The sequence below is a fragment of the Mixophyes fleayi genome, chromosome 3, assembly GCF_038048845.1.
Source record: "Mixophyes fleayi isolate aMixFle1 chromosome 3, aMixFle1.hap1, whole genome shotgun sequence".
Lineage (NCBI taxonomy): Eukaryota > Metazoa > Chordata > Amphibia > Anura > Limnodynastidae > Mixophyes > Mixophyes fleayi.
Window position 1 is genome coordinate 74574391 of NC_134404.1, and position 27498 is coordinate 74601888.

A 27498-nucleotide genomic window follows, 5' to 3' on the forward strand; every position below is an offset into this window, starting at 1 on the left:
CACAGCTCTCAAGGTAAATTCCCAAATCTTACATAGTTATTTAGTATTGAAATAGTAAGCTATTAGATCACATAGCGACAAAGTAACAAATATTGAAAACATCATTTTTGGTGGTAAACAGTTGTGTGATTGCTGGAAGGAAACCACACGACAAAGCAACCCATTTTAATTTCTAGATAACACTTTTGGTCTATTTACCAAATAATTTGCTAATGTAATGTAATTAAAAACTGCTACATATTACAAATCGAACCTGCACAAGGCCGGGTGACACGGCTTCCGACAACATAAAGTACACATAAAAAGGTTTTTTTGTTTTTCTTTTTACAGCTAGTTTGATATGTATGTTCTTTTCCTTATTATGTTAGACATACAATCGACAATTAAACCAGCTGCTTTGTTAACGTAAAATCACTGTTTCTTTTTCAAATAGACAGGTCGTCCGCATGTAGTTTCTCCAGGACAGCAGAGATCACTACGGGAAGGCAGCCCGGGCATACTGCAGCCTAACAGATCGGTTCTAGCGGTCATACTAGGGGGCCCGGCTGTCCTGATGAGCGGGGCCGGAGGAGCCCTGAGCGCTGCATAATGGACAATGTAATAAAGAGCCGCCGGATCCCCCGGTATAGAGAATACAGGTGAACGGACCCGCCTGTCAATCACCGGACTCCGTATCAGCATTCTGCCTATTAATAATAATAACGGGACACCTCGTAGCCCCACCCCACTCCTCTGATTGGTCGGCGAGGAGAGTCGCCTGCATCTGATATGTGTCCCGATTACATCCATTACGCTCTCTATTGGCGTTTTACTACAATGACGTACCCGGCAGCTGTTTTCCGGTTCCGGTTGGGTACGGCCCGGTTCGGTTCGGCTGCGGATGGCAGAGTCCGGGCTGAGTGCTGGAAAAGACCGGAACCGGAGCCAGCACTGGGTGGAGCGGGTGAGATTGTGTTTATCCATTCTTGTAGGGGATGTAGACTAGCTACACACAGTAATAATATATAGACATTATTGGTGTAGATGTACATATAGAGACTGTGACATGGGTGTCTCTTATCATATGATGACAAGAAAAAGCCTTCTGTATGTGCAAAACATGTTACATACCATTGACTGATATATGTAAGCTTTTTGTCACACTCTCCCTGACACCGATCATCCCTGTCACACTCTCCCTGACACTGACCATCCCTGTCACACTCCCCCTGACACTGATCATCCCTGTCACACTCCCCCTGACACTGACCATCCCTGTCACACTCTCCCTGACACTGACCATCCCTGTCACACTCTCCCTGACACTGACCATCCCTGTCACACTCTCCCTGACACTGACCATCCCTGTCACACTCCCCCTGACACTGACCATCCCTGTCACACTCCCCCTGACACTGACCATCCCTGTCACACTCCCCCTGACACTGACCATCCCTGTCACACTCTCCCTGACACTGATCATCCCTGTCACACTCTCCCTGACACTGACCATCCCTGTCACACTCTCCCTGACACTGATCATCCCTGTCACACTCCCCCTGACACTGACCATCCCTGTCACACTCCCCCTGACACTGATCATCCCTGTCACACTCCCCCTGACACTGATCATCCCTGTCACACTCCCCCTGACACTGACCATCCCTGTCACACTCTCCCTGACACTGATCATCCCTGTCACACTCCCCCTGACACTGACCATCCCTGTCTCTCCCTGACACTGACCATCCCTGTCACACTCTCCCTGACACTGACCATCCCTGTCACACTCTCCCTGACACTGACCATCCCTGTCACACTCTCCCTGACACTGATCATCCCTGTCACACTCCCCCTGACAGTGATCACCCCTGTCACACTCCCCCTGACACTGACCATCCCTGTCACACTCCCCCTGACACTGACCATCCCTGTCACACTCCCCCTGACACTGACCATCCCTGTCACTCTCCCCCTGACACTGACCATCCCTGTCACACTCTCCCTGACACTGATCATCCCTGTCACACTCTCCCTGACACTGATCATCCCTGTCACACTCTCCCTGACACTGATCATCCCTGTCACACTCTCCCTGACACTGATCATCCCTGTCACACTCTCCCTGACACTGATCATCCCTGTCACACTCTCCCTGACACTGATCATCCCTGTCACACTCTCCCTGACACTGATCATCCCTGTCACACTCCCCCTGACAGTGATCACCCCTGTCACACTCTCCCTGACACTGATCATCCCTGTCACACTCCCCCTGACACTGACCATCCCTGTCACACTCTCCCTGACAGTGATCATCCCTGTCACACTCCCCCTGACACTGACCATCCCTGTCACACTCCCCCTGACACTGACCATCCCTGTCACACTCCCCCTGACACTGATCATCCCTGTCACACTCTCCCTGACACCAATCACCCCTGTCACACTCTCCCTGACACCGATCACCCCTGTCACACTCTCCCTGACACCGATCACCCCTGTCACACTCTCCCTGACAGTGATCACCCCTGTCACACTCTCCCTGACAGTGATCACCCCTGTCACACTCTCCCTGACAGTGATCACCCCTGTCACACTCTCCCTGACAGTGATCACCCCTGTCACACTCTCCCTGACAGTGATCACCCCTGTCACACTCTCCCTGACAGTGATCACCCCTGTCACACTCTCCCTGACAGTGATCACCCCTGTCACATTCTCCCTGACAGTGATCACCCCTGTCACATTCTCCCTGACAGTGATCACCCCTGTCACACTCTCCCTGACAGTGATCACCCCTGTCACACTCTCCCTGACAGTGATCACCCCTGTCACACTCTCCCTGACAGTGATCACCCCTGTCACACTCTCCCTGACAGTGATCACCCCTGTCACACTCTCCCTGACAGTGATCACCCCTGTCACACTCTCCCTGACAGTGATCACCCCTGTCACACTCTCCCTGACAGTGATCACCCCTGTCACACTCTCCCTGACAGTGATCACCCCTGTCACACTCTCCCTGACACTGATCAACCCTGTTACACTCTCCCTGACACTGATCATCCTCTGCCTGACACTGATTATCTTCTCCCTCTCATACACACACATTAACTCATTATTATGTTCTTCTGTCAGATTACAAATGTTTATTATAAAAGATAAATATTAAATCAATAGGTACTTAGAATACAGTTTGATTGTTGAGAAATGTCTTGGACAGAGGTTCCCCGTTGCTATATAGCACTCAGTGAATTCAGGACATTTTACTGGACACAACCATCTCCGAAGTTCCAGCTGAGACTAAGAGGTATATTTACTAAACTGCGGGTTTGAAAAAGTAGAGAGGTTGCCTATAGCAACCAATCAGATTCTAGCTGTCATTTTGTAGAATGCACTAAATAAATGACAGCTAGAATTTGATTGGTTGCTATAGGCAACCTTTCCACTTTTTCAAACCCGCAGTTTAGTAAATATAACCCCAAGACTGTTTGGATGTAAGCTTCATGATAAACTCTGCATCCACCGCTTCTCCCTTGAGCCTAGTTAAAACCAGGTCTTTGTTGAACATTTACACATTTCTTTGTATTCCATAACAGGGATCAATGTATGTATGTTATCAACAAAACGGGGGGGACTTGCATGAGGCACAATCCTGGTAACCCTTTACATCACATTCCACTCTCTGGCTCATGCAAGCTATTGATAATTTACCCTTAAAGGCAAAGCCTCAACGGCTTTTTAGCAACATTTATTAAAACAACTGGTTTCAATCTTTAAATTTATATATATCACAATTAATACAATGATTACATATAACAAACTATGAATAATTCCACTAAATCAACCTCCCCACTCAGAAAATCAATTAGCGGGGTTTAACCAATCTAGCCAATCAAACCACTTGGTATCTTCTTTATAATTTGCCTCCCTAAAATCGTCTTTTATGTGTCTGATTGTCTGTAAATATCCATGTATTTGATCTGTTTCATTCTCACTCACATAATGCATCAAGAAGGACCTACAATTTGACAAATGCCCCGTTATGCTGTAGTTAGATAATGTAATACCAAATGTATTCTCCCATGGCACATGAATCCCTTTGGATTTTTTAATTAATGTTTTCCTCTTAACCAACATATGTCTGGGAATTTCATTCACATTTACATTATCTTGTATCTATGTTACAGGAGCTAATCTAGCAAATGTATAGCTACACGTTCCCCTTAATGGTAAAAATGCATGTGCTTGTTGTCGCATTGGGTTTTTGAGACCCAAGTGCATGATTTTGCATTTTTTTGGTATTAAACTGTAGTTGCCGCACTCTTGTCTATTCCTCTAGTCTACCTAGATCATCGATCATTTGTTTTACTCATCTCTGGTTTGCCTAGCCTGTTGATTTCAATACAATTTGCAATGTCACCAATAAAGATATTAAAAAGCACTGGTCCAAGTACGGATCCCTGAGGAACTCCACTGGTAACCTTTCCCTTCTGTGAATGCACTCCATTTACTACAACTCTCTGTTTTCTATCATGTAACCAAGATCTAATTCACTCCACCATCCTTAAATCCAATCCCAAACTTTCGAGTTTATTTAACAGTCTGCGATGTGGGACAGTGTCAAAAGACTCGCTAAAAGCCTCACTAAAAGTAAATGCATGCTCACTAAATCTCACTAAAAGTAAATCCATGCTGTTTAGGATCCTGTAAGTTACTGGATTTTAGATACTACTACAATGCTTTGTTGTAAGAGTATTTCCATCAATTCAACTACTGATGTAAGGCTCACTGGTCGGTATTTGCCTCTTCCTTGCTTCCACTTTTGTGCAGTGGGACTACATTTGCTCTTTTTCAGACCTCTGGAATTTCTTCTGCAGCTAGTGACTTGTTGAATAATTATGCTAATGGTGTTATCAGCACCCCTTTAAGTTATTTTTAGTATCCTTGGATGTATCCCGTATGGCCCTTTTGATCTATCCACCTTCCCCTCTGTAAATGTACTTGTATCTACCTCATGTTTATGATTATTGTTGCAACTTAACTATGGCCCCTTCCCCCCTATTTCTGTAGTGAACAATGAGCAAAAATAAATATTAAGATGATCAGCTATTACCTTGTGTCCCTCATCAAGATTCTCACTTATTATTCCTCTTCTTGTTTTTCTCCTTTAATTTATATACCTAAAATAAAGTTTTGCCCCCTTTTCCTACCGACTGGGCAATTTTCTCTTCATCTTGTGCCTTTGCATCCTTCTGTCTAACAAAATACACCTCTTTGTCGTTATTATTCTGCTTATATTTCCTAAAGGCCATCTTTTTTTTTTGCTTTCACAATACTTGCTACTTCTTTTGCAAACCACACTGGCTTCCTTTTCCTTGTACTTTTCCTAATCCTTTTGATACAAAGATCTGTTGCTTTTAATATTGCTTTCCTAAAATTTAACACCTTTGTTTTTTGTTTGGTATGAGTCGGCCTCGATCTTTATACTAAACAATACCACTTGATGATCACTGGATCCTCGGTTCTCACCCACATTTACATCAAATATTCTGTCACCATTTGTAAGAATTAAGTCTATTATTGTGTCTTTGCGAGTGAACTCCCTCACCATTTACTTGAGGGATATTCCATGCAAGGAATTCAGAATGTCCTTCTAGTGGTACTTGCAAAGGAACCCTACCAGTTCACATTCGGTGGAGTAAATTCTCCCATGCTTATTACCTCTCCTGTTAATGCCATATTAAGTGACGTCCTGCAATAGGTTCCTGTCTAGTTCCTCTTCCTGACCTGGTGGTCTATAGATCACCCCAGTACAATGAATGCCCTTGTCCTCAGATTCTATGGTCACCCAATGGGCCTCAGTTATTTCTTCAATACTTTGTATTAATGTAGTATTTATGCTTTTTTCCACATACATTGCTACTCCTCCGATTCTACCCACTCGGTCCTTCCTAAATAAAGTATATCCCGATATAGCTATGTCCCAGCCATGATTTTCTTTGCACCATGACTCCGTAACAGCCACAATATCCAGATCATCCTTTATCATTATCACATTTAGTTCTGGGATTTTATTTTCTAAGTTCCTTGCATTTGCACACACAGCTCTAAGAGTTTTGTTTGTATGAGCCCAGCAGGCTGAGGATGGTATATGATACACCCAATGTACTCCCTAGTTTTGGCCCATTTCTTATTTGTTGGCCAGTAAAGTGAATTACATTGTCTGTTTGAACCTTTATAGGCATACTATAATGTCTCTGTATGCCTTGTAATAATGTAAGCACCACCTCTTCTGTAGAATGCTGTAACTGGATGGGCTTACTTTGCCACCCGGCCTTGGGGTAGGGATATTGCACAGATTTTCTGTGTTGCTTTTTCAGTAACTGACTGTTACAGACCGATCCTACTGGCGTCACCTTGCCACTAGACACACGCTGACTGCTAATGCCAACTGCGCAATAGCTCTAGGAGGATAGATTGCCACCACCAGGCTCCTTCACAGACACCTGAAATTAGAGTGTAAGATCCTATCTGTTGGTCACAGGATACAACATATATACTTTGCAATATACTTTGTTCCAGCTAACTAGTCTAACAGAGCGTCAATGTTGGGCAGGGTATAGGCATCAAAGACGGTGGTAACCTATGCAAAAACATGTCTTTCTTTGGAACGAAGGATGCCCATGGACTGCACGATGGCTGGATCACACCTAGCTCCAGCATCTCCTGCACCACTCTGTATATACACTCCTTGGCCTCTGATAAGACCCAATAAGCTTAATTGTCCTAAGCTCACCAATGTCCACATGGTGCATCACCAAGGAAGTCCGGCTGGGCTTGCTTCCTCTACACCACCTTCACCTTGGCATTGGCGAGGAGGTCACATAGTGGATAGCTTCCTGGTACCTCAGTTGGTAAGCAGCAAGCTAGCACTACCAACTCCACACATTCGTGGTATGCCTTTAGCATGTTTTTGTAGTAGGTCTGCTGCCACCTACCATTGCTGTCAAATGACACCATATAGGTCACTTTTGAGACCGTGTATGGTCCATCCCAGGCAGCCTGTAGCTTGTTCTGAGGCGTGGGCACCAGAACAAGACCTTTTGCCCAGACTTAAAAACTTTGGCATGCCCAGGTGGCAGGTAGCGTTCCCAGTAACAACCCCCCTCTGAGGTTACAGATGCCGCAGCATATGCCATTGAACCACTCGCAGAGTAAATTGGTCTGGGGATGGTAGGGGGCGGTACATAGTTGCCGCTCTCCGACATTGGACCAGGTCACTCATGAACTGTGTCCCTTGATTGGTTAGGATCTCACTGAGAAACCCTACACTGCTGAAGATTCCTAGCAGCGTGTCCGCTACCAATTCCGCAGTGATGGAGGACAGAGCTACAGCCTCAGGATACCTTATGGCGTAATCCACCACAGTGAGGATGTATCTCTTCCCCGATCTGGCTGCAGGTTCCTCCACATGCTTTTAGGGGGTCTTTTGGTCAAATAAGTGACTCTCTCTGCTTTCCTCGCTGCCACAATCCTCTGGATTGGCTTGTGTTGGACTGGCTTCTGTGAGAACAGTCTCTTTGGTCTCACCTCCACCAGTTAAATTAGTCAGCTGGGCCCCAGAACCCGGATTAGTGGCTCGAGTCTGGAGTGCTTATGTTGTTCGACAGTCCATCCACAGGTGGACAATTTGTCCCTTAGCCATAACATTTTCTCTCCAGCCGGTGGTCTTATAACATCCAGGGACAGGGCAGAGTGGGGGCTTGCTAGATGGACCTGGCTTTGTAGCTGGCTGAACTGCCACATACTTATCCGCCAACTTGGCCACTGCTTCCATGGTTACTGGGCTACGGTCCAATACCCATTCCTTCACCTCCGATGCGCACCAGCACTGAAACTGCTCTCTGCACCTTAAGTCCACTAATTCTTCCTAGGACTTGGCACCAGATCCATAAATCCATCTCATAACCAACTGCCGCAACTGGTTGTCAAATTGTTCATGGCTGTTGTGAGGGCCTTAAGCCAAGTCCCAAAACTCCTACTGCTAGGTTTCAGGGGTTTTAACATAGCACTTAATACGGGCCTTTTTTACCACGTCATAGTCCTCTGTGGCCTTCATTGCATGGCCTTCTAGCGTGGGGACCAAATACTTGACCCACTCCTTTTTGGGGAAATCATTCAACACCTGCAAATGTCCATCAATATCCAAACATTATCATCAACTTTGGTAAGGTGTAGAGATCCTAATCTGGGCGCAGCAGGTGACTGTTCGCTGGACGCTGCAGGAGGGGGTACCCACCTATTGCCCCACAACTTGATAATAAGCAGCTGCATTAGTACAGAGTTGACCTAATGAGTATATTGAACTTGCATTACTGGTTCATTCTATAGGAGAGGGTTGCCGCTGGGAACAGGTGCTGGGTTCTGGGAGGTTACTGCAGATACTGTCTAGGTTTGGCATTAGCGTCTCCTCTTGTTCACTGTCACAGTCAGCTTCCTCATCCGCTGACCTATTCTGCTCATTCCAGGCCATCAGCGCCCTTTTCATTTGTCTCCTTGTCGCTCAGTAAGGAATTTCGATGTGCCTTGCTTGACACAGGATCTCGAGTTCTGCCATGGATAGTCTTCAGTTTAGTAACTTTGCTCTCCTGAACTGGAGTCCAAAATAGTGCCTAGGATTATCCCCCAGCTGTCACCAATTATAAACTTTGACCAGATTCACTTTGCCATCTGGTCTTGGGGGTAGGGATGTTACACAGTTTATCTGGGTTGCTTTCTCACCATCAGTCGCCAGACACAAGCCAACTGTGAATGCCAACTGCGCAATAGTTGTAGGAGGATAGGCTGTTGCCACCAGGCTCCTTCACCGGCACTTGAAACCGCTTACCTCTGGGTAGCTGGTAAAGCTGTTACAGCACCTCTTTCCTTTGTGTTTGACTGGTACCACCTGACCACTTACGGTGGATCAGGACTGCTGGGTAGCAGGCAGAAATTTGACACAGAGAGGATGGATTCAACACAGGACAGCCAGTGAATGGATTAGAGAGTAAGCGCTTATCTGTTGGTCACAGGATACAGCAGGCTATAGGCGTGAGGCAGAATACTCAAGCAGTGATGTTTATTGCTTGAGGGTCCTTATAAGGACCTTTATACACTATTTGAAGGTACTAGTTATCATCCTGAAGTACAGATGGTATACACACATTACATGGAAAACAAAGCTCTTTATATACTCTTTTACAGACCCAACCTGGCAGGAGATAATCCTGACCCTTGAACCAATCCAGACTGATTCATGCAGCCTGCACGTGTTATCACACTTGTTGGAGCATTCAGCCTGCGAATTGTGAATCATACTTCTGATGTCACAGACGGTGAGCGGATCGCGGTGTGGAGAAGACGCTGTGCCGGCGGTCCGCAGTTCCGCTCTTATCACGGACAGTTTCTTTTATCCACTTTTTATTTGCAAGTATTGAAACTTTCATATTGATTGGTGAGACCATTCTTTTGGAAGCTGCAATAATCGGATTCCTGTTATTACATTTACAGGTGACAAACGCCGATTACTGAATGTTTGTATTTCTCAAGAAGCTTTAATGCTTGTATAAGCCTCGGATTGCTCTCAATCTATTTATTGAACTTCTGCATTTGATTTAGTTTGCTAAAAGTGATTTTTCATTATGGATGGGAGCTATATAGGATAAATAGTCTAATACCAGTTGTGGAAGGTGAGATAGGTATCCCAGCGATTTTCTCAGTAAGCTCTGAGAACTTATGTCAATTGGCTTCACAGTTATACACTTTCCACTCCTACCAGAGCCTTATGATGTGTTCAGCGTTCAGATGTAACAAATCCCGGGTTATAGTAGCTGGCTCACACTTTTCAGCTGGAGTAGTGTTCCAATTGCAGTCTCGTTTTCGTCTAACGCGTTTCGACCCACCCACTGGGGTCTTTGCCAAGGCATACATGATGTTACAGCCAACAATTATTTTATATAGTGGTCAGTCAATCATAGAACAAGTATTGCAGTCAATTGAATAACAATTTAAACCCATAAAATATCATCCAATCTTTAACTTTACTTCTATTACACTTTATTCAATCTCTATAAAACTTAATTCTTACCCCACCTGTCATTATTCACCTGTTACCTATTCTGTACAAAATAAAGTCAAGTGTTTGGGTAGGTTACAAATCTTATATCTTCCTTCTATAAATTAGTTTACATTTCTTACTTCTGATGTTTCATATTTGGTTACCTGTTACTATTTGGACAGTCCCTTATAAAAAAGTCTCTATACAATCAATGCAAAATTTTGCGGCTAGTTGCCGTAGAAACCCAAAACAACGCCAATTATATTACTTACTAAAGCTGAGTGTTTGGGCAGGTTAGATAACTTCCTTCTAACCATTGATTCACATATCTCAGCATTAAATTACCTCTTGTTATTTAAGCAGTTCTCATAGTCTAATAGATCCCAAGTTTCACAGATCCCAAATTTCAATATAAACCCGGACACTCTCATTTTTTTATTGAATATTCTAATTTGGAACTGCCCATTTTGCTAAAAACAGCTAGTTGCCATGAAAATCTTGACAAGTTCCGTGTCTTGTTTATCTAACTTGTCTATATGGCAATCCTATTGTCAATAAGTCCAATTCGTACTCAATGTCTGGATGTTTTTTTCTAAATATATCTTTCCTAAAGTAAGTATTAGGTTTTACGGCTTGTCCACATAGACTCATAACAACACTTAATATCTCCTTTATGTGCTATATTCAAAACTTCACACATGAATGAACTTCAGTAGATATTAAATAATTTTTTCAGTTCAAAATATGTATAATATTATTCAAATTTTACTCTCATCCAGGAGACTTCAACATTTTATCGTTCCCCATATGCAATTCGCACTGACTTGTATGTTACCATCGGGCAATATGCTCCACAAACGAATGTTCGGGAATATTATAGTATGTTTTTCACCACACTATACTCAACCCCTACAACTCAGATAGTTATTATTTCGTATTTATATGTTACTATTAACTCAGATCTGTATTGTTATGAACTTACACACCCACTTATATAATCAACAAACGATATAATCAACAAACAGTTCTCTGGGAAACTACAGGATGCTAATAACAAACCTGTACTTATCCCCTATGACTCAAATAGAATTTGAGAAATTTACTTACAGCTACTATTTTCGTACATATATTATGGATACTATGTTAGGTCGGAATATATGACATTTCATCCCCTTTATGCATTTAATATATATGAACTTTATTTATCAACTTGAAGTAATGTATGTCATATAGTCATATATATACATGATTTCTTAAAGGAGGAGGGCTTCAATATGTAGTATAGGGGAATGTTAAAGTTTTTGTACATTAACCATTTTATACAATCTTACATTTATACATTCATACTTATACACAATATTATTTAAATCCCCTTGTTAAATCATGTATACAGATACATGTTATCTCTAGACATTTCAAACATTCTTTGTCTCCCTTCCACACAAAAAGATGTTGTCGCTATATCTATGCCAGGACACCAGGTCTGCCTCCCACCCTCCACACCTTCATACATAAAGGTCTTCCAATATGCTCATGAAGATGTTGATATAGCAAGGGGCAAAACTGTTGCCCATAGCTGTCCCAATTCTCTGTATAGAGTAACATGCTTTAAAAAAGAAATAATCCAATCAGGATAAAGGGCATAATGAATATTTCCAAGTAACAAGATATTTTTGCCAGAAACCTGATGGCCTCTGTCAGAAATACGAGAAGAATTTCACCTTTCAACATGATAATGATACAATGATAATGATCTAAAGCACACATCCAAGTCCACCAAGGAATGGCTTCATAAAATTAAGTATTGGAATGGCCTAGTCAGAGCACAGACCTCAATCTCATAGTAAACCGGTGAAATGACTTAAAGGGGGCTGATAGCAAGTAAGGGGCATGTGGGGGGGTTTGATGGCATGAAGAGAGGCATATGGGGGCGGTGCTGATTAGGGAAGAAGAAAAAAAGAAGAGAGCAAAAAATCCTTTTTATGATTCATCACTAATCCCTATCCCCATAACTCATTCATTTTAAATTCATTTATTCACCATCACTTCCGTGTGATATCATAACTCATTTACTGAAACACTCTTTATTCACGATCAATTTTTGACAGTATATTTTATTCAATGTAATGTTTTTTTCTTTTTAAACTTTTTTTCACTTTTTGGCACTATACCTCACTCATTCAAATATTTGTCAAATTTTTTCGTTTTTATTTAATTAAATTTCTTTTTTTCACCAATGTTCTTCTGACCCTATGGGGCATATTCAATTGTTCCTCCGGCCGCCGGAAAACGAGCGCTCTAAAACTATTACCGTTTATACGGTAATTACTCGCTGAATTTCGCCGCGAGATGAAATTCAGCGAGTAAACTACCGTATTAACGGTTTTTGCGCGCAAAATTACCGTATAAACGGTAATAGTTTTAACGCGCTTGTTTTTCCGGCGGCCGGAGGAACAATTGAATACCCCCCTATGTTTCACTTGCAGTAATCCCTCCCAATCAACATCACTTTATTATGTCATAATTCATTTATTGTGACTGTCCTTATCCAAACTATACCTTGCATGCTGAAATTGGTTGGGTACGAAATGCTGACAATACAAATGTTGACAATTAGAATGTTGGCACCATAATGTTGACAGTCAGATTGTCGACACAGTTAAAAGGTTGACATTCAGAATGGCGACATGTTTATCAGATCGGCAGGGTTAAAATGTCAACATTCTGAATGTCGACAGATTGTAAAGTAAAGCTGACAATCACAATGTCAACATAAAACATTACATTTAAACCGTCAATACCGCTGGCAATATAGTAAAAATTAAAAAGGAAGAAAATGTTTAAAAACAGCTTAACCAACCTCAGTGCTGCCATCCTAGGCTGTTACTACTGTTATTTCGATCTGGTTGCAACTCAGAAGGGAAATACAATTCCTAAATGTAGATCTATTCACTTATGTCTTTCAAATGGATCTACTTTTCTTAAACGGAAAAGGAAGAATTATTCCAGCATAATATCAGATAAACTCTCTATATTTTGGTACAAGACTACCCTGCACACCTTGACTCCTTGTCACTTTATGAAAATAGTTTTCACACTATGGGGCCAATTCAATTCGGCCGCATTTTTCTAGGAATAACGCAGCTTGCGCACTATTACCATTAGTACGGTAAAAGTGCGCAATATTACCGTTAGTGCGGTAATTTTAATGCTGATTTTTGCTCGCACCTCTCGGGGCCGCAAGGAAAAATTTGGGATAAAATTACCGTATTTAGGCTAATAGTACTAACATCGCATTAATCCTAGACTAACGTGGCCGAATTGAATCTTCCGCTATGTGTGGCACTTCTGTTTCTTTATGTTTTTATAAATTATGAGGAGTTAATATAGTATTGTCAAAAGCCAATGACTAATAAACTATTGCTGTCAATAAAGGCCAGTAAAAGTAAAAGGACAACATGAACATATCTGTTTCTCACCCTTTACCTTTAATGTTTGTCCTTGTTGTTAATTACAGGGTGTTTCACAGCATGGGGAAGAGACGGTGTGTATCCACTGCAGAGAACAAGCCATCTTCTGGCTGTTGTGGAGTGAAGAAACCCAAATTGTGTCCATCTCCTGCAGGCAGTGTTCAGCCCCCAGTCCCACATAACTGCCAGCCCACTGAGGACAAGACGGTGGGTCCAGGTGCCCTCACCCCACTCTCCCGCCCCAACGGGACCACAAGCGGCAGGGAGCAGTTGGTGGTGACAGCTGAAATGGGCTGCTACTGCTTTGATGTCCTTTATTGTCACCTGCATGGCTTCCCACAGCCACGTTTGCCACGTTTCACCAATGATCCCTAGTAAGTTTTATGGTTACAGTCATAATCTCCTTATCTAAGACAGATGATGACAGAGAACTCAATACCCATCATCCTCCCACAGTATTTTGTTCTGTTGCTATAATTTGCAAAGTACGCTTTTAGCTGAATCCACCAAGGGGATATCTTGCTTTATAGTAAACTGCTGCTGGGAAGAGTAAAAGGTATACAGAGGTATACAGCCCCTTACAGAAAAATACATTAATAACATACTAGCAGAAATACCTGACAGTTGAAACATGATTTGGGTGTACTTCTCTCGGCTAAGTCCAGGGGTGGCTTCTCCCTGCTCATCCTCCAAGACCTTTCCGCGGCCTTTGACACAGTTGACCACCCCCTCCTGTTGTAGACCCTTCTTTCTTTCGGCCTATCTGGCTCCGTTCTTGCATGGCTCACCTCATACCTTGCCAACTGCTCCTTCTCTGTCTCCACTTGTCAGTCACCCTCCCCCCCTCCGCCCTCCCTGTAGGAGTCCCTCAGGACTCCTACAGCCATCTACTCTTTTCGATCTACAGTGATGAGCTCATCACTTCCTTTGGTTTCCAGTATCACCTTAACACTGATGACAACATTCAACTCTATATCTCCTCTCCCGATCTCCCCCCGCTCCTCTCTCGTGACTCTGTCTGACGGCCTGTCCACCATCTCCTCTTGGATGTCCTCTTATTTTCTTAAAATTAGCATTACCAAAACTGAACTCATTTTCTTCCCTTCTTTTAAATCTTGATCTCTCTATCACTGTTAACAACACCACCATCTTTTCTGTTACCCAACTCCACTACTTGGCAGTCACCCTTGACTCCTCCCTCTCTAGTGCCACCACATTCAATCTCTTGCTCAACCTGTCGCTTCCAACTACGCAATATTGCCCGCATCGAGCCCTTCCTATCTCAGGTTGCCTCTAAAACCATTTTCCATGCACTCATCATTACCCGTCTTGATTACTGCAACCTTCTCCTCACAGGCCTCCCCCACTCCCACATTGATCCTCTTAGCTTTATATGCGGCTGCAAGAATTATCGTCCTTTCACGCAGGAATTCTTTTGCCTTTTCTCTCTGCCTTGCCTTATGCTGGCTCCCCTTCCCCTACAGAATCCTTTTCAAACTCCTCGCCCTCATCTACAAGGCCCACTCACACTCCACTGCCCCTTATATCTCCAACCTCCGCTCCATTCACACTCCCTCCCACTCCCACTGATCGGCCAATGACCGTCACCTCTCCTCCACTCTGATCACCTCATCCCATGCCAGATTCTAAGATTTCTCTCAGGCTGCTCCCCTCCACTGGAATGACCTCCCACTTTCCATCCGACTATCCCCTAATCCTCCTTCAAAGGGGCACTTAAAAATCATCTGTTCCTCAAAGCCTACCAGCCATCCCCCTAACCATTTCCATGCTTGATCTTCTCTCTCTTCCCCTGTCCCTGCTCCTCTTGCACGTGATCCCCTCCACTGACTCCCCTTGTGCCTGCAGTCTGTTTGCCCTCTCTTTCGTATGTAAGCTCTTACGAGCAGGGCCCTCTTCCCTCCGGTCTAAAAACCATTTCTTCTCCAACTTCACTGTATTAGCTATGCTTGGAGCTATTGGAGTCTTGGTTTTACTCGTTTATTGTTCTGTACTGTAATACCCTGTATGGTCAACTGTTTGCACTCTGCACAGTGCTGGGGAAATCTTGTGGCACCTTATACATAAAGGTTAATAATAATAATATTTATAACTTATAGCAGGTAAGGGTAAGTCTGCTTTCCTCATCATGGTGTAACTAAGCAGGGTTCTAATCATGTGCGAGCTGTGATACTGTGTTATGAAGTGTGTGGATGTAGTGTGTTATATTATAAATGGTTTGAAAGGCTTAGCGCATAACTTGCAATAATATTATAGCAGCTGTTTCCCTCATAGCCTGCCGAGCCTGCCTTGCTATATGGTCACTAAACAGATGTGACTTTATATCCCTTCGCAGTAACTTCCAGGTTTAGCTCCGATTCAGTATAGAGCTAGTGAGGCAGCTTTGAGTGAGCCTATACCTTCTACCAAGTTTAATATGCAGAGCCATACTTGGGGCCAATACTAATGTGCAGAACTGACAAACATAATGTACTGTATCTATGGGATGGGTTTTATTTATATATTTTTAATGTTTATTTTTACTTTGTTTTTAAATTAGTAATAAAAACGTTTTAACTTTTAACATATCAATAACTATATTGGTAGCTCCTAATGATGATTGGGGAGCCTGATGTACTTAGAATGACAACTAAACATGCCACTCTGAGGTCCTATGCTGCTCCCCTCTTAATCACTGCTGGAAGCGCCAATACAACACATGGCAGTCAGCTGAGTTCATGTTGCAGCAATCACCACTGGTTGTATATCGACTGAGGAAATTAGCGTTCCATAAACAGATGAAATGCTTTGTCCTGGTTTATGTAGAAATATGATAAGCTCAGTTTTAGATTAATTTATTTTGAGATGGGCAGTGACTAGGAGGAAATCATGCAGAAACTCTGGAGAGTTAGGTAAGGAAGGGTAATGTCGAATTTAACTTCAGGCAATTGAAAAAGGGGAGACCTTGTACTCACTGTAAAATCCATTTCTCTGAATAAATTTGGGGGACATTGCTTACCATGGGGTATAGAGGTTGCTGTGTTGAGAGTAAGGCACTACTACAGATAAAGACTTGTCACAATGGAAAAACAGCACAAAGAAAATAACAGGGTGGGAGTAGTGTTCCACAAATGGATTCAGAAAAATGTTTTTTACCTTGAGTACAAAAATCCTCTTTTCTCATTCATTACATTTGGGGGACACTGCTTACTATGGGGTCATTACAAAGTTGACACTATGGGTGGGTATGCTCATGCTGTGCGAAAAACTTTTCACCTAAAATTGGTGTCTTTTGAAACAAAGACATTGAACCTGTATAATCTGGTAAAGGTGTAGACGGAGGACCAGATTGCTGCCCAACAGAACTGTTCAACCAAGGCTCCATGTAGAATGGTCCGTAACATATTCCTGAAATGGAGATTCCTCTGAGATATAAGACGAATGGTACTCAAAAGAATTAAATTCCCAACGCACTAGGAAATCATACACTCAGTCTATTTTCACACATATAATATGATTATCTGGTGACTGAGTTGGTGCACCCTACACATGTATTATTAGTTCATAAATAGACAAGCACAAAGAGGAAAATCATGTAACGTAGGGGCACTCTGTGATTATTGAATAACTTAAAACTTACATTTTATTAATTTTAAAGTATTATACTTTCGGTGTTGGAATTATCTACCAAATGGTTATCAAGATTAGGACAGTCTTGGGCTAAATAGGTCTCATAATCAGAGATACTTTTAGCCTAGTGACTCTGTTTATATGGATGAGAATATATATACTTAATATAGCACGTCTGAGCCTGGTACATAGCGATAAAACCGTTACTGCCAGAGATTATGTCCTATTAAACGGAGGTTATTTTATTGTGTAATATGAAGGGCAGAACAAATCTGATTTACATCCCTATAATATCTATTCCATAATAATAAGGGAATAACTTTGAATATACTACCATAACTCCGTTAGTGATAACTTATTATGTATCTAGGATATCTCCCGCTTAGGACCTAAGAATTTACACGGTCCCCCACCTTTACAGATGTACAGACAGCTACTATAATATTTTCTCACTTATCATAGACAATTATTGGAGAATCTTAGAGCTGTCTCATAACACTGCGAGGCTTAGCGGTGTTTTCTGCCATTTTAAAATTTATATTTTTGTTTATTCCTTATTTTTTTGTTTTTATTTCGCAACTGGTGCTACAGGCACTACATTTGGACTCATTACTATTTTAAATAAAATTAATAAAATGTAAGTTTTAAGTTCTTCAATAATCACTGAGTGCCCCTACGTTACATGATTTTCCTCTTTGTGCTTGTCTATTTATAAGACGAATGGTAGCCCTAATCCACCTTGTAATTGTCTGTTTTATTGCCAGCCATCCTCTCTTGTGTGCGTTGTATGGAAAAGGAGGCTATCTATTCTACACAGAGACCAATGGGTCCATTAGGTCCTCATGGCCCTAACAACAGCCAACAGGTTGAGTGATTTTTCTGTTTCTTAATGCCAAGCCCTGGCCTAGCACAGGGGTAACAGTATCTTGGTTGAGATGGAATTTTGACACCACTTTGGGCTGGGAAATAGCGCTTGTGCACAGTACTGCTCTGTCATTGTGAGAGACAAGAAATGGTTATCTGCAAGACAGGACGCTGAAGAGATGGCCAGGAAGAAGGATACCGTTCTGGTAAGAAACTTGAGGATAGCAGCTGGACAGGCAGTTTTTATAGCTGAGAAAGGAACAAGTTTAGATTCCACAGTGCTACCAGTGGAACAAAGGGCAGTTGCACATGAAGATCACCCTGAAGAAAAGTCTGGACCTCAGATTTTCTCTGGAAGAAGATGAATAATGCTGACATCTGGACTTTGAGTGAGGCTAATCTCAATCCCCCCATCCAGGCCATACTGTAAGAAGAACAAGAAGCGAGCCCAGCTAAAGGAAAAATTGGAAGCACCATAACTTTTACATCAGCCTATATAAGTTTTCCACTTTGTGGCCTAGATCATGGTCTGGATGACCTCCTAGATAGACCCTTAGCACAAAGAATCCTTTCCTCCTGGGGGTAAAATGGACCCTAACTGATCTTCTCTGAATGATTGATCTAGTGTCACCGCTCCCCATCCCTGTATGCTGGCATCTGTGGTTACAATGGCCCAGTCCCAGAAAGAGAAGGGGCAGCCCTGGTTAAAATTTTTCTTCCTAGGCTACCACAGACGGGACTGACCCTGCTTCCATATGAGGGTCGGGTCTCAACCACCTGGCTAGAATGTTCTGGAATGTTTGGGAGTGGAAGCGAGTAAACTGCACCACTTTGAAGCAAGATACCATCCTCCCCATCCCCATCATGCATGGGGGATGTAGACCTGCCTGAGGGACAACAAGCCCTTTACTATCTTTTAAACAGCCAGAATCTTCTCGTCTGGTAAAAATACTCAGTGACACCTGGTGTCAAAGATGAGACCTTAAAAGACATGTCCTGGGCTGGGACCAGAGTAGACTTTCAATAGTTTATTAACCAGATGCGCAGTTCTAGCATTTCCGCTGTCAAGCTTAAATGGGTTATGAGAAGAGGGGCAGAATTTGCCTTTATTAAAATACCATCTAGATATGGTATGACAGTCATACCTTTGGACCTTAAGAGAGCTGCTATGACTGCCATAACATTGGTAAATACCATTGGTGCTGTAGCCAAAACAAAGGTTAGGGCCCTGAACTGGTAATGGGATGTCTCCACCACAAACCTGAGTAGACTGTGGTGTCCTTCCCATTATTGGGATGTGGAGATACGCATACTTTATGTCGATGGAGGAGAGAAGTTTGTCTAGCTGCATAGCATTGATCACTGATCATACGGACTCCATCCTTAATTTGTCCACCCTCAAGTGTAAGTTTAGGGACTTCAGGTCTGGTTTCTGTACAAGAAATTGATTTGAGAAGTGACCCAAACCCTCCTGCTTTTTTTGGACTGGTTGGCCACTTGCAGGGTCAGTCTCCTGACTCTATTTCTTGGAAGGCGAGTGCAGAAAAACCACTTGAGAGGTGGCCCCAAGAGGTGCAAGGTGTAACCTGTCTTGACTGTGCCTCCCAATCACGCGTCTGGTGAAGAACGGATCTACTAATCCTGAAAGAGTAGGAGACCCCACCACATAGCTTTATGTGTAGAGGAGAGGGAATCAGTTATGTGGATTATTTTTCAGCTGGCTTAGTATCAGAACATCTGCAGGCCCAAGCATTCTTAACCCTTTGTTGAGCCCCATGTGGGGCTAAGGACTGGCTCACTCTTTGCATTTCCTCTCCTTTTACCAACATAGCGAAAGGACCGAAATCTCCGACCTCTAGCCTTTGGAGTACTATCTGGAAGAAAGGAGCTCTATCCTCCTGTGGGTTGAGTGATAATCTTGTCCAGTTCTGGGCTGAAAAGGACAGTCCTTTTAAAAGGTAAAACCTTCAGAATATTTTGGACTCTACATCTGCCTCTCATGATCAAAGCCATAGAGTATGTCTGACTGCTACTGCTAAGGCAGAGGTTCTGGATAAACCCAGACCTGCATTAAGGATAACATCGCCCAAATACTCAGATGCCTCCTTTACATGGTCTGCCAATGGCATCAACTCTGATCTAGGCATGATATTAAATAGTGAGATCAAAACAGCGCTTCACTTTTAACAGCAGCCCGCTGGATTTCAAGGGAATATACACAAATTCCCAACAATTATAAAAACATATAGAGTATTATGAAAACCTACAGGCGCTTATAAATTTTCTCTATAAAGTAGGTAGTATAGAATAGGAGAATACTTAAATTATATGATGGTAATCTTCCAAATTCTTACTTCTCACAAGTTGTTCATGTGGTCATAGAACAAAGAGAAAAGAGCAAGATAGTGTAATACAATCAAAATAGTACATAGGACAGTTAGACTATGTAGTAATTGTAAAAAAAAGATCTTCTTTTACATGTAGACGCCCCTTTTGGTGGGGTACTCACAAGAGTTAGATGAAATACAAGCCCATCAAATTGTGATTTTTCTTTTCTTTTCATAGAATCTTTGTCCGTGGGTTAATTCCATTGACATACATCATGTGTATTTCACCAGCAGAAAAAAACATGAAAAAATATCAAGTGTGATATTGCTTTGATAAAATTTATTCATATAATCACAAAGATATAAAATAAAACCATATAAAAACAAAGTATATCTACTCCTACCAGATAAACAGAGTATTCAGGCAGTTGGTATAATTCCACAGGGCTTCCAAATTGGTCACAGTGTAGAACAGCCAGAACTAAACATCCGTTCAGTGGAGGAGATATAATAAAATCATCAGTTACCAAGCTCCAACTTGTTTCGACCTAAACTGGTCTTTCTAAAGGTGCATATGCACCTCTCGAGGGAGGAAGACAATTTAACCAGTCCTTGAACTGAACTTTCAGGTCAAAGGTCTGCGTACAGTTGGCATAGAGGGGGAGGAGCAGGCCAGACAATTCTTTAGTTGTTAACTTACTCCCAGAGAAGAGCCCTCTATACCCCATAATAAGCAGTGTCCTGAAATGGAATGAGTGAGAAAAAGTGATTGCACAAAGAGAAGACAACCTAGCACTGAACCTTTCTTCCCCTGTAGAGAAATAGATGAAGAGAAGTTGTCACAAGACCTAGAGAAGGAAATATCAAAGCATACATCTCCCCAGGACTTTTAACCTTGCTTAAATATTATATTAATGTGCATGAAAATAAAACAATACATTACCGAGTACGTCCTTTTTTCACTTTGTAATAGCACCTGTCTTAAAATGAATTGTCCATTTTTTATTATTCACTTTATTAATTGCATTGATAGCTTCTATGCATAGCAATGCCTATTATGTTTACTTGTATGGCTTGTCTTCTATTAATTTGAATGGTATTTTTTTCACCTCTCTCATCTCCAGCCCTTTGTTTGTCACATGGAAGGCTGGACGTGACAAACGTCTACGTGGCTGTATTGGGACCTTTTCTGCCATGAATCTACACTCAGGTCTCAGGGAATACACCTTAACCAGGTACCAAGGCAACAAAAATTGCATATTATTCACATAGTAGTAATGTATAAATATTCTATTCCTCACCTTAAGGATATTGTCAGAATAGTGTTTCTGAATGCAGTGTATTTCCAGCCAAACAATGTGATGTTCAGTAACTATCACAACCTTGCATAGTGACACCTAGATATGAAGTAGAGTGCTTCAGAACATATGCAGGTCTTTGACTACTGAAGCACTTTTATGCACATGTTGTGACAGAGAACAGTGTTTGCCACTGAATGCTATGTGTCACTATGTGAGCCTATGGCATCTTTTCCAGCCACTCATTTTTAGGCTAGAAATATGTATGGCCTGATTCATTAAGGAATGTAAATGCCAATACGTGATGTATTTTGCGTAAAATCACTCTGCGCATGCCCAGAACCGGACCATACGCCAGTTAACACAGCAACGTCCAACTCATCTTTGAGCGCAAAGTACCCTTACTACAGCCTCTGATTTCATGGATGGAAGAGTGAAGAGACTGGGCGTATGCACGTAGTCAATGTACAATAAAGGCGTGCTAAGCTCGATTGAAGCTTTGGGCATCTCAAAGGTACGTGTTTCTCTGTCGTATCTCTTTCAGCAGGTACAGGTCTGGTGTAAGTGCTGATTACAAGCTTTTTGGGGTTTTTTATGTGCGTTCTTTAGTGACTTTATATTCCACATATGTATTGGACGCATCCTACAGTGTAGTGTGTATTAGAGTAGAACCCACCTAGACCCGTATTAAACAACAGACGTATTTTTACATGCTCCCCTTGTTGAATGCGGACATGTTTATACTGAGTTATGTGCATTTAAAATAAAATAAATAAATAAAAAAGTTGTGCACGCAAAGTGTTTTGCGTGCATTAATGAATCAGGCCCCTAATGTTTAGGACTGCTAATGTGACACCAGTCTAACAAGGTGTGGAATCCTTTTAGTAAGCTGTTCTCACTAGAGTGCCCTAACCATATGCTGTTGGAATGCCTTTATGCAGAAGATGGTTGTTCAGAGGGTCTTATAATATGTGAAGCACCTCCAAACATTTAATCATTCTATATGTAATTCAGGAGAAAGTATGTGTGTCAAAACAAGTACTGCATAAAGAGTATATGTTTTGATTTGTGATAATTATATCGTTTATAGTTGGATTTATAGTTACACTTAGATACATAAAATTAATATCACTTACAAGTATATACTGTCTCCCTGCAGTGCCCTTAAGGACAGTCGCTTCCCTCCTCTAACCCGTGAGGAGCTGCCCAAGCTGTCTTGCTCCGTGTCTCTGCTCACCAACTTTGAGGACGTAGGTGACTTCCTGGACTGGGAGGTGAGAAGCTCCATGTGAACCAGGTCCTGAATCCATACCCCGAAGACTATTTGTGGAAATAGTCCAATTACTCAGTTTCCAACTGTAATTACAAAATCCCAGTCCATGATTTTGATTAGTTTCCTCTAATCATCTTTCTTGGTATTGTGCCTTTCTGCAGTTTTTGGTATTGTGCCTATCTGCAGTTTCAAGAGGAAGCAATGTGTTCTTCTGTAGATTCTGAAGGATGCAGTGTGCTCATCTACAGTGCCTGATAGATGCAGTGTGCTCCTCAGCAGTATCTGATGGATGCCGTGTGCTCCTCAGCAGAATCTGAACAATGCAGTGTGTTCCTCTACAATATCTGAAAGATGCAGTGAACTCTTCTCTAGTGTCTAGCTACTTTGCAATATCTGGGGGATGTACTGTGATTGTCTATAGTGTCTGGAGGATGCCATGAGGCTTGCATCACTCTAAATATCTGTTCTGGAAGTTTCTTGTATTAAGGACATAAACACCAGTCTTGCACACAGTCTCAGTCTATACATATGTTTATACCACTTGTGTGACACCACTCAGAGGAAAAAGATTTATGTGTGAAATCACTGGGACAGACCCTGTCCACCGGTGTGGCATCATATAGGATATTGAAGGCATATACTTTACACAAATACATCGATTATTATTTCCAATGATTAAATGTACAATCACATTGATTCCCTTCTTTCAGGTTGGAGTCCATGGGATCAGGATTGAGTTCCTAAATGAGAAGGGGGTAAAGCGCACAGCCACCTACCTGCCAGAAGTAGCCAAGGAACAAGGTGCGTCTTCCTTTTTGTCTCTATATAACTAGGAATATTCCGTTTTGGCTAACAATCGGTGATTGTACCAACTGCCACAACGTGTCAGTTATATCTTTGGGCTGACAATCAGAGGATATATGGAGGATGGCACTACTGTAACAAGAAGGTAAATAACTGACATTTAAAACCCCCTACTATATGGTTAGCGGGTGTTGTCTTATGTTACACATTGAAGTTACACAATGAAGTGTGACAAACAAACATATTATCAGCATGACCCAAAATAAATCTTAAATTTCCATCATCTGCCTTAGGAATGGTAATGATTTGTTACCAAGAGTAGGTTGGTTGTTCACCAGTCTTTCTTTTAGAGATTTTCACATTAGTACTTACAGAACCCTCAGCGATACACTAATAAAAGCAAAAATATACTCCATGTAAGCACTAATCACTTTGATCCTGCCCGAAGCTAAAGCAAAGACAATGGGCCTGATTCATTAAGGAGAGTAAAGCAAAAAAAAGATTAGTAACTTTGCCCCTTGGCAAAACCATGTTGTATTGGAGGGGGAGCATTAGTTTTAAGTAACTCATTGAAGTTACCTATAAAATGACAGTCAAATGATTTAATTTTTTCTACAAAGTTAGTTAGTTATTTATAAGATCATGAACAAAACTTACATTCAAAAAGCATGAAAACCACATATATATGCGATGTAGTTCTTATTATATAGCTTACTGAGAACTGGAGAGCCCAGTACAAAGTGCAGAAAACATGTAGCTGGCTTGAAGTAACTGCATTTCTATGTATGTGTCTCCCCTCAGACTGGGATCACATTCAGACAATAGACTCTCTGCTCAGGAAAGGTGGCTTCAAAGCTCCCATTACTAATGAGTTTAGGAAAAGCATCAAACTCACCAGGTGAGTAACTTCAGATCCATCTACAAAATACCTTATTTAAATATATCATATTGTATTAGGTTCTTATACAACTTTCTAGTCACACCATGTCGGTCAGTGTTTCCCCATACTATGAGATCACTGTGTGACAACACGCAGCCTATGTATAGTTTTTCCTCACTGATAATCCTTCCGCTCAGTTGCTGACTGCATCAAACTATAGTCTATAAAATCTGATGTACTCGGTATCATGAAGAATGATTACACAGATAAACCTGTAATCTCAGCTGGAAGATAACGTATCCAGGTGACCCAGGCTTAGAATAGTTTCTTCTGTGGGACATACTTTGTTATCTGACTTATTTATTATAATGTACAACCACAAGCAGATGGAGGAGCCATACCCCAAAACATTGTATATGTATTTATACATTTCTGGAGATATCTGGGCTGACAGCCAATGGAATTTATCCCGAGACACCTCCATATTTCTTGTACAGTAATTGTATACAGTACGGCTTGTGTACAGAGGCAAAACTCCAGCTACTAATTTGCACCCGTTGCCTACACACACTGGAGGCAGACATATTTTGGCCAAGCCAATTAATTCACCAGGATCTGGTGACATCACCCAGACACTTTACATCAGTGATGTCACATATTCCTAGTGAATTAATGGATGCATCATCATGAATGTTAGTTCAGCCTATAAAATGGGTACATGGGCGACTGGAGGGTATTGTTATAGTGAAGGGTAAGCAATAGTAAAAATGAGCACATATAGTCTTGTTGGAATTGTAATACTGTGTTTTCTGGTACAGGTATCGCAGTGAGAAGGTGACAATCAGTTACATGGAATACATGGCCTCCCGCCAGCCCGCACAGCAAAACGGCACTGTGCACGCACTGCCTCATTATACGCATTACTCCTGACACAGCGCTGCCCCCATCGCAGCCCTGTCCCCCGCTCGCCGGCAATGCCTGTGACCTCCTGACATCTGACTCCTCCTCAGCTCCCTCCTCCTGGTCCAGTTACCTATACTACTGCACCATCTTATGAGCTTCACCAGAGGGGGGAGCAGTGCCCAGAGACTCGCAGACACATGCAGCCTTACCTCACCCCTGCGCTCTCCAGGGACTCTGAGTGGGAGGGAGAGCGAAGTGGGTTGTTACGGTCTTCTCCAACCCCTCCAGTGTAAGGGGTCACTCACCCCAGGAAAAGCACTTTTAGGTTTTTACATTCTGAACTCCTTATATTGATTTTTTTATATATGTATCTTATATATCTTTTTTTTAACCGCAAGAAACCCAACTTTGTGAAACCTGCTCCCTTACCTCTCGAGCTTGACTTGATTGGGGCCACATGGGCTTTGTGTGTTACTTTGCAACAAGAACAGTTAAACTAAACCAGGTCTTGTGCTGAAAGTGCAAAGTCTTTTGAGAGCTGTTCATCAGAGTGGAGTAGTGCAAACTGGTTTGACACCATACAGAAATCCTTTATACTTGGACGTCAGTTTCCCTGTGGTATTAAATAGAAATACAATTTGTTTCTGTATGCGCTCTGGAACGCTTACCCATGTTACACATTGTTTTCTCTATTTTGCCTGCTGCTCATACATATGATGAGGCTATACTAAATGAATGTGTAAAAACTTTATACACATTGTGCACAAATATACAGTAGCACCCAGCAACCAATCAAATGTCAGCTTTCATTTTTTTAAACTATGCTAAAAAATATGACCGCTACAATCTGAATGGTTGTTATGGTTACATCACCTTTATGTTTTAAGTAAGCACAAGTGTGTAAATTAGGAACATTACACATGGAAACTCTCGTCCACTTTAATTGGAGTTTAACAATACCTCTATTGTACATATAGTTAAAAAAAGCAAAACGTTAGCCATTACAAACCCATTTGTATTCCATGAACTGTATGTCTTAGATTATATATTTTATGGCATTTGTTATGCCTGTTGGCAAACTGGAGATGCAGCTCAGGGGAAGAGTGTAAACATGTGTGGCAGAAGCAGGGAGAGGATGGATTTTGCACATGAAATGTCAGACTTCCTTGATGTCAAGCTCTGTCTTTATCTTTTTGCTACTTGAGGAGCCAGTAACAGCAAATCAAGGTCCTGGCTTCTCTGGCAGTGCCCTGATAAGGAGATTGATAAGTATTCCCCCAAGAGCATCCCCTTCCTTTCCACTGAGGAATCACGGAAGATTGTTTTTCCTTTCATGCTGCTGAGAATAAACTGAACTGATTGAATCAGGCAATGGAATGTAGTGCTGTCATGATTATATGCAGAGAATGTGAAGGTGGAGCCAGCTTATTGCTGCATACATTAAAAACAATATACATGAATCCAAGCAGTGGAAAGGACATGTTGCTAGAACACTTACATTGTCTCTTACGAGCCAGCCACTTGGTCCATTAAAGCTAGTAACAACTGCAGACTTGATCACCCTGGGGCCTCCTTGGATTCACAGCTAGTGGACATAGGTAACACAAGGGTAAATAAAGGGCACAGAGTAATTTGAAAGCAAGGGTCTCCACACTGATGTGGCTGGTACATTAATTACACAAGTAACATACCAGCAGTGTCAGGCATGTATAAAAATGCTGGATTGCTCTGGTTTCCTATAATTATTACTGACATTACTTACATTACTTTCCTATAATTATTATTAATTATTACTGGTTGCAAAAGGAGACCTCAGTGACTTTGAAAGTGGGATGATTGTTGGGGAGCATTTGACAGGAGCTTTAGTGGCAAGACTGTTCAACTTGGTAGTCTTTCACAAGCACCCCTAAACCATGCTCCTGTGCGCCAGGGAAAAACATCAGCTACAGGCAACATTGGGTGGAAGAGCAT

At 42.0% G+C, this 27498-nt stretch overlaps 1 protein-coding gene and 1 long non-coding RNA gene across 2 annotated transcripts in view; one reads left to right on the plus strand and one right to left on the minus strand.

Annotated features, from left to right (window-relative positions):
• LOC142143738 (uncharacterized) overlaps positions 1–27498 on the minus strand; it is a 713023-nt gene that overhangs the window by 291971 nt on the left and 393554 nt on the right. The window lies entirely within an intron of this gene.
• On the plus strand, positions 827–26899 carry LOC142143730 (AMMECR1-like protein). Its single transcript, XM_075201838.1, has 7 exons — positions 827–943; positions 13599–13925; positions 21494–21604; positions 22827–22941; positions 23651–23741; positions 24546–24642; positions 25443–26899. The coding sequence occupies exons 2-7, from the start codon at positions 13612–13614 to the stop codon at positions 25552–25554; spliced, it is 840 nt and encodes a 279-aa protein (XP_075057939.1). The 5' UTR covers positions 827–943; positions 13599–13611; the 3' UTR covers positions 25555–26899.

Excerpts from the sequence above, each read along its gene's own strand:
- LOC142143730 (XM_075201838.1), top strand. The coding sequence starts at position 13,612 with ATGGGGAAGAGACGGTGTGTATCCACTGCAGAGAACAAGCCATCTTCT. Across the intron at positions 22,942-23,650 it reads GTGACTTCCTGGACTGGGAG|GTTGGAGTCCATGGGATCAG; the intron begins GTGAGAAGCTCC and ends CCCTTCTTTCAG. Across the intron at positions 23,742-24,545 it reads AGAAGTAGCCAAGGAACAAG|ACTGGGATCACATTCAGACA; the intron begins GTGCGTCTTCCT and ends GTCTCCCCTCAG.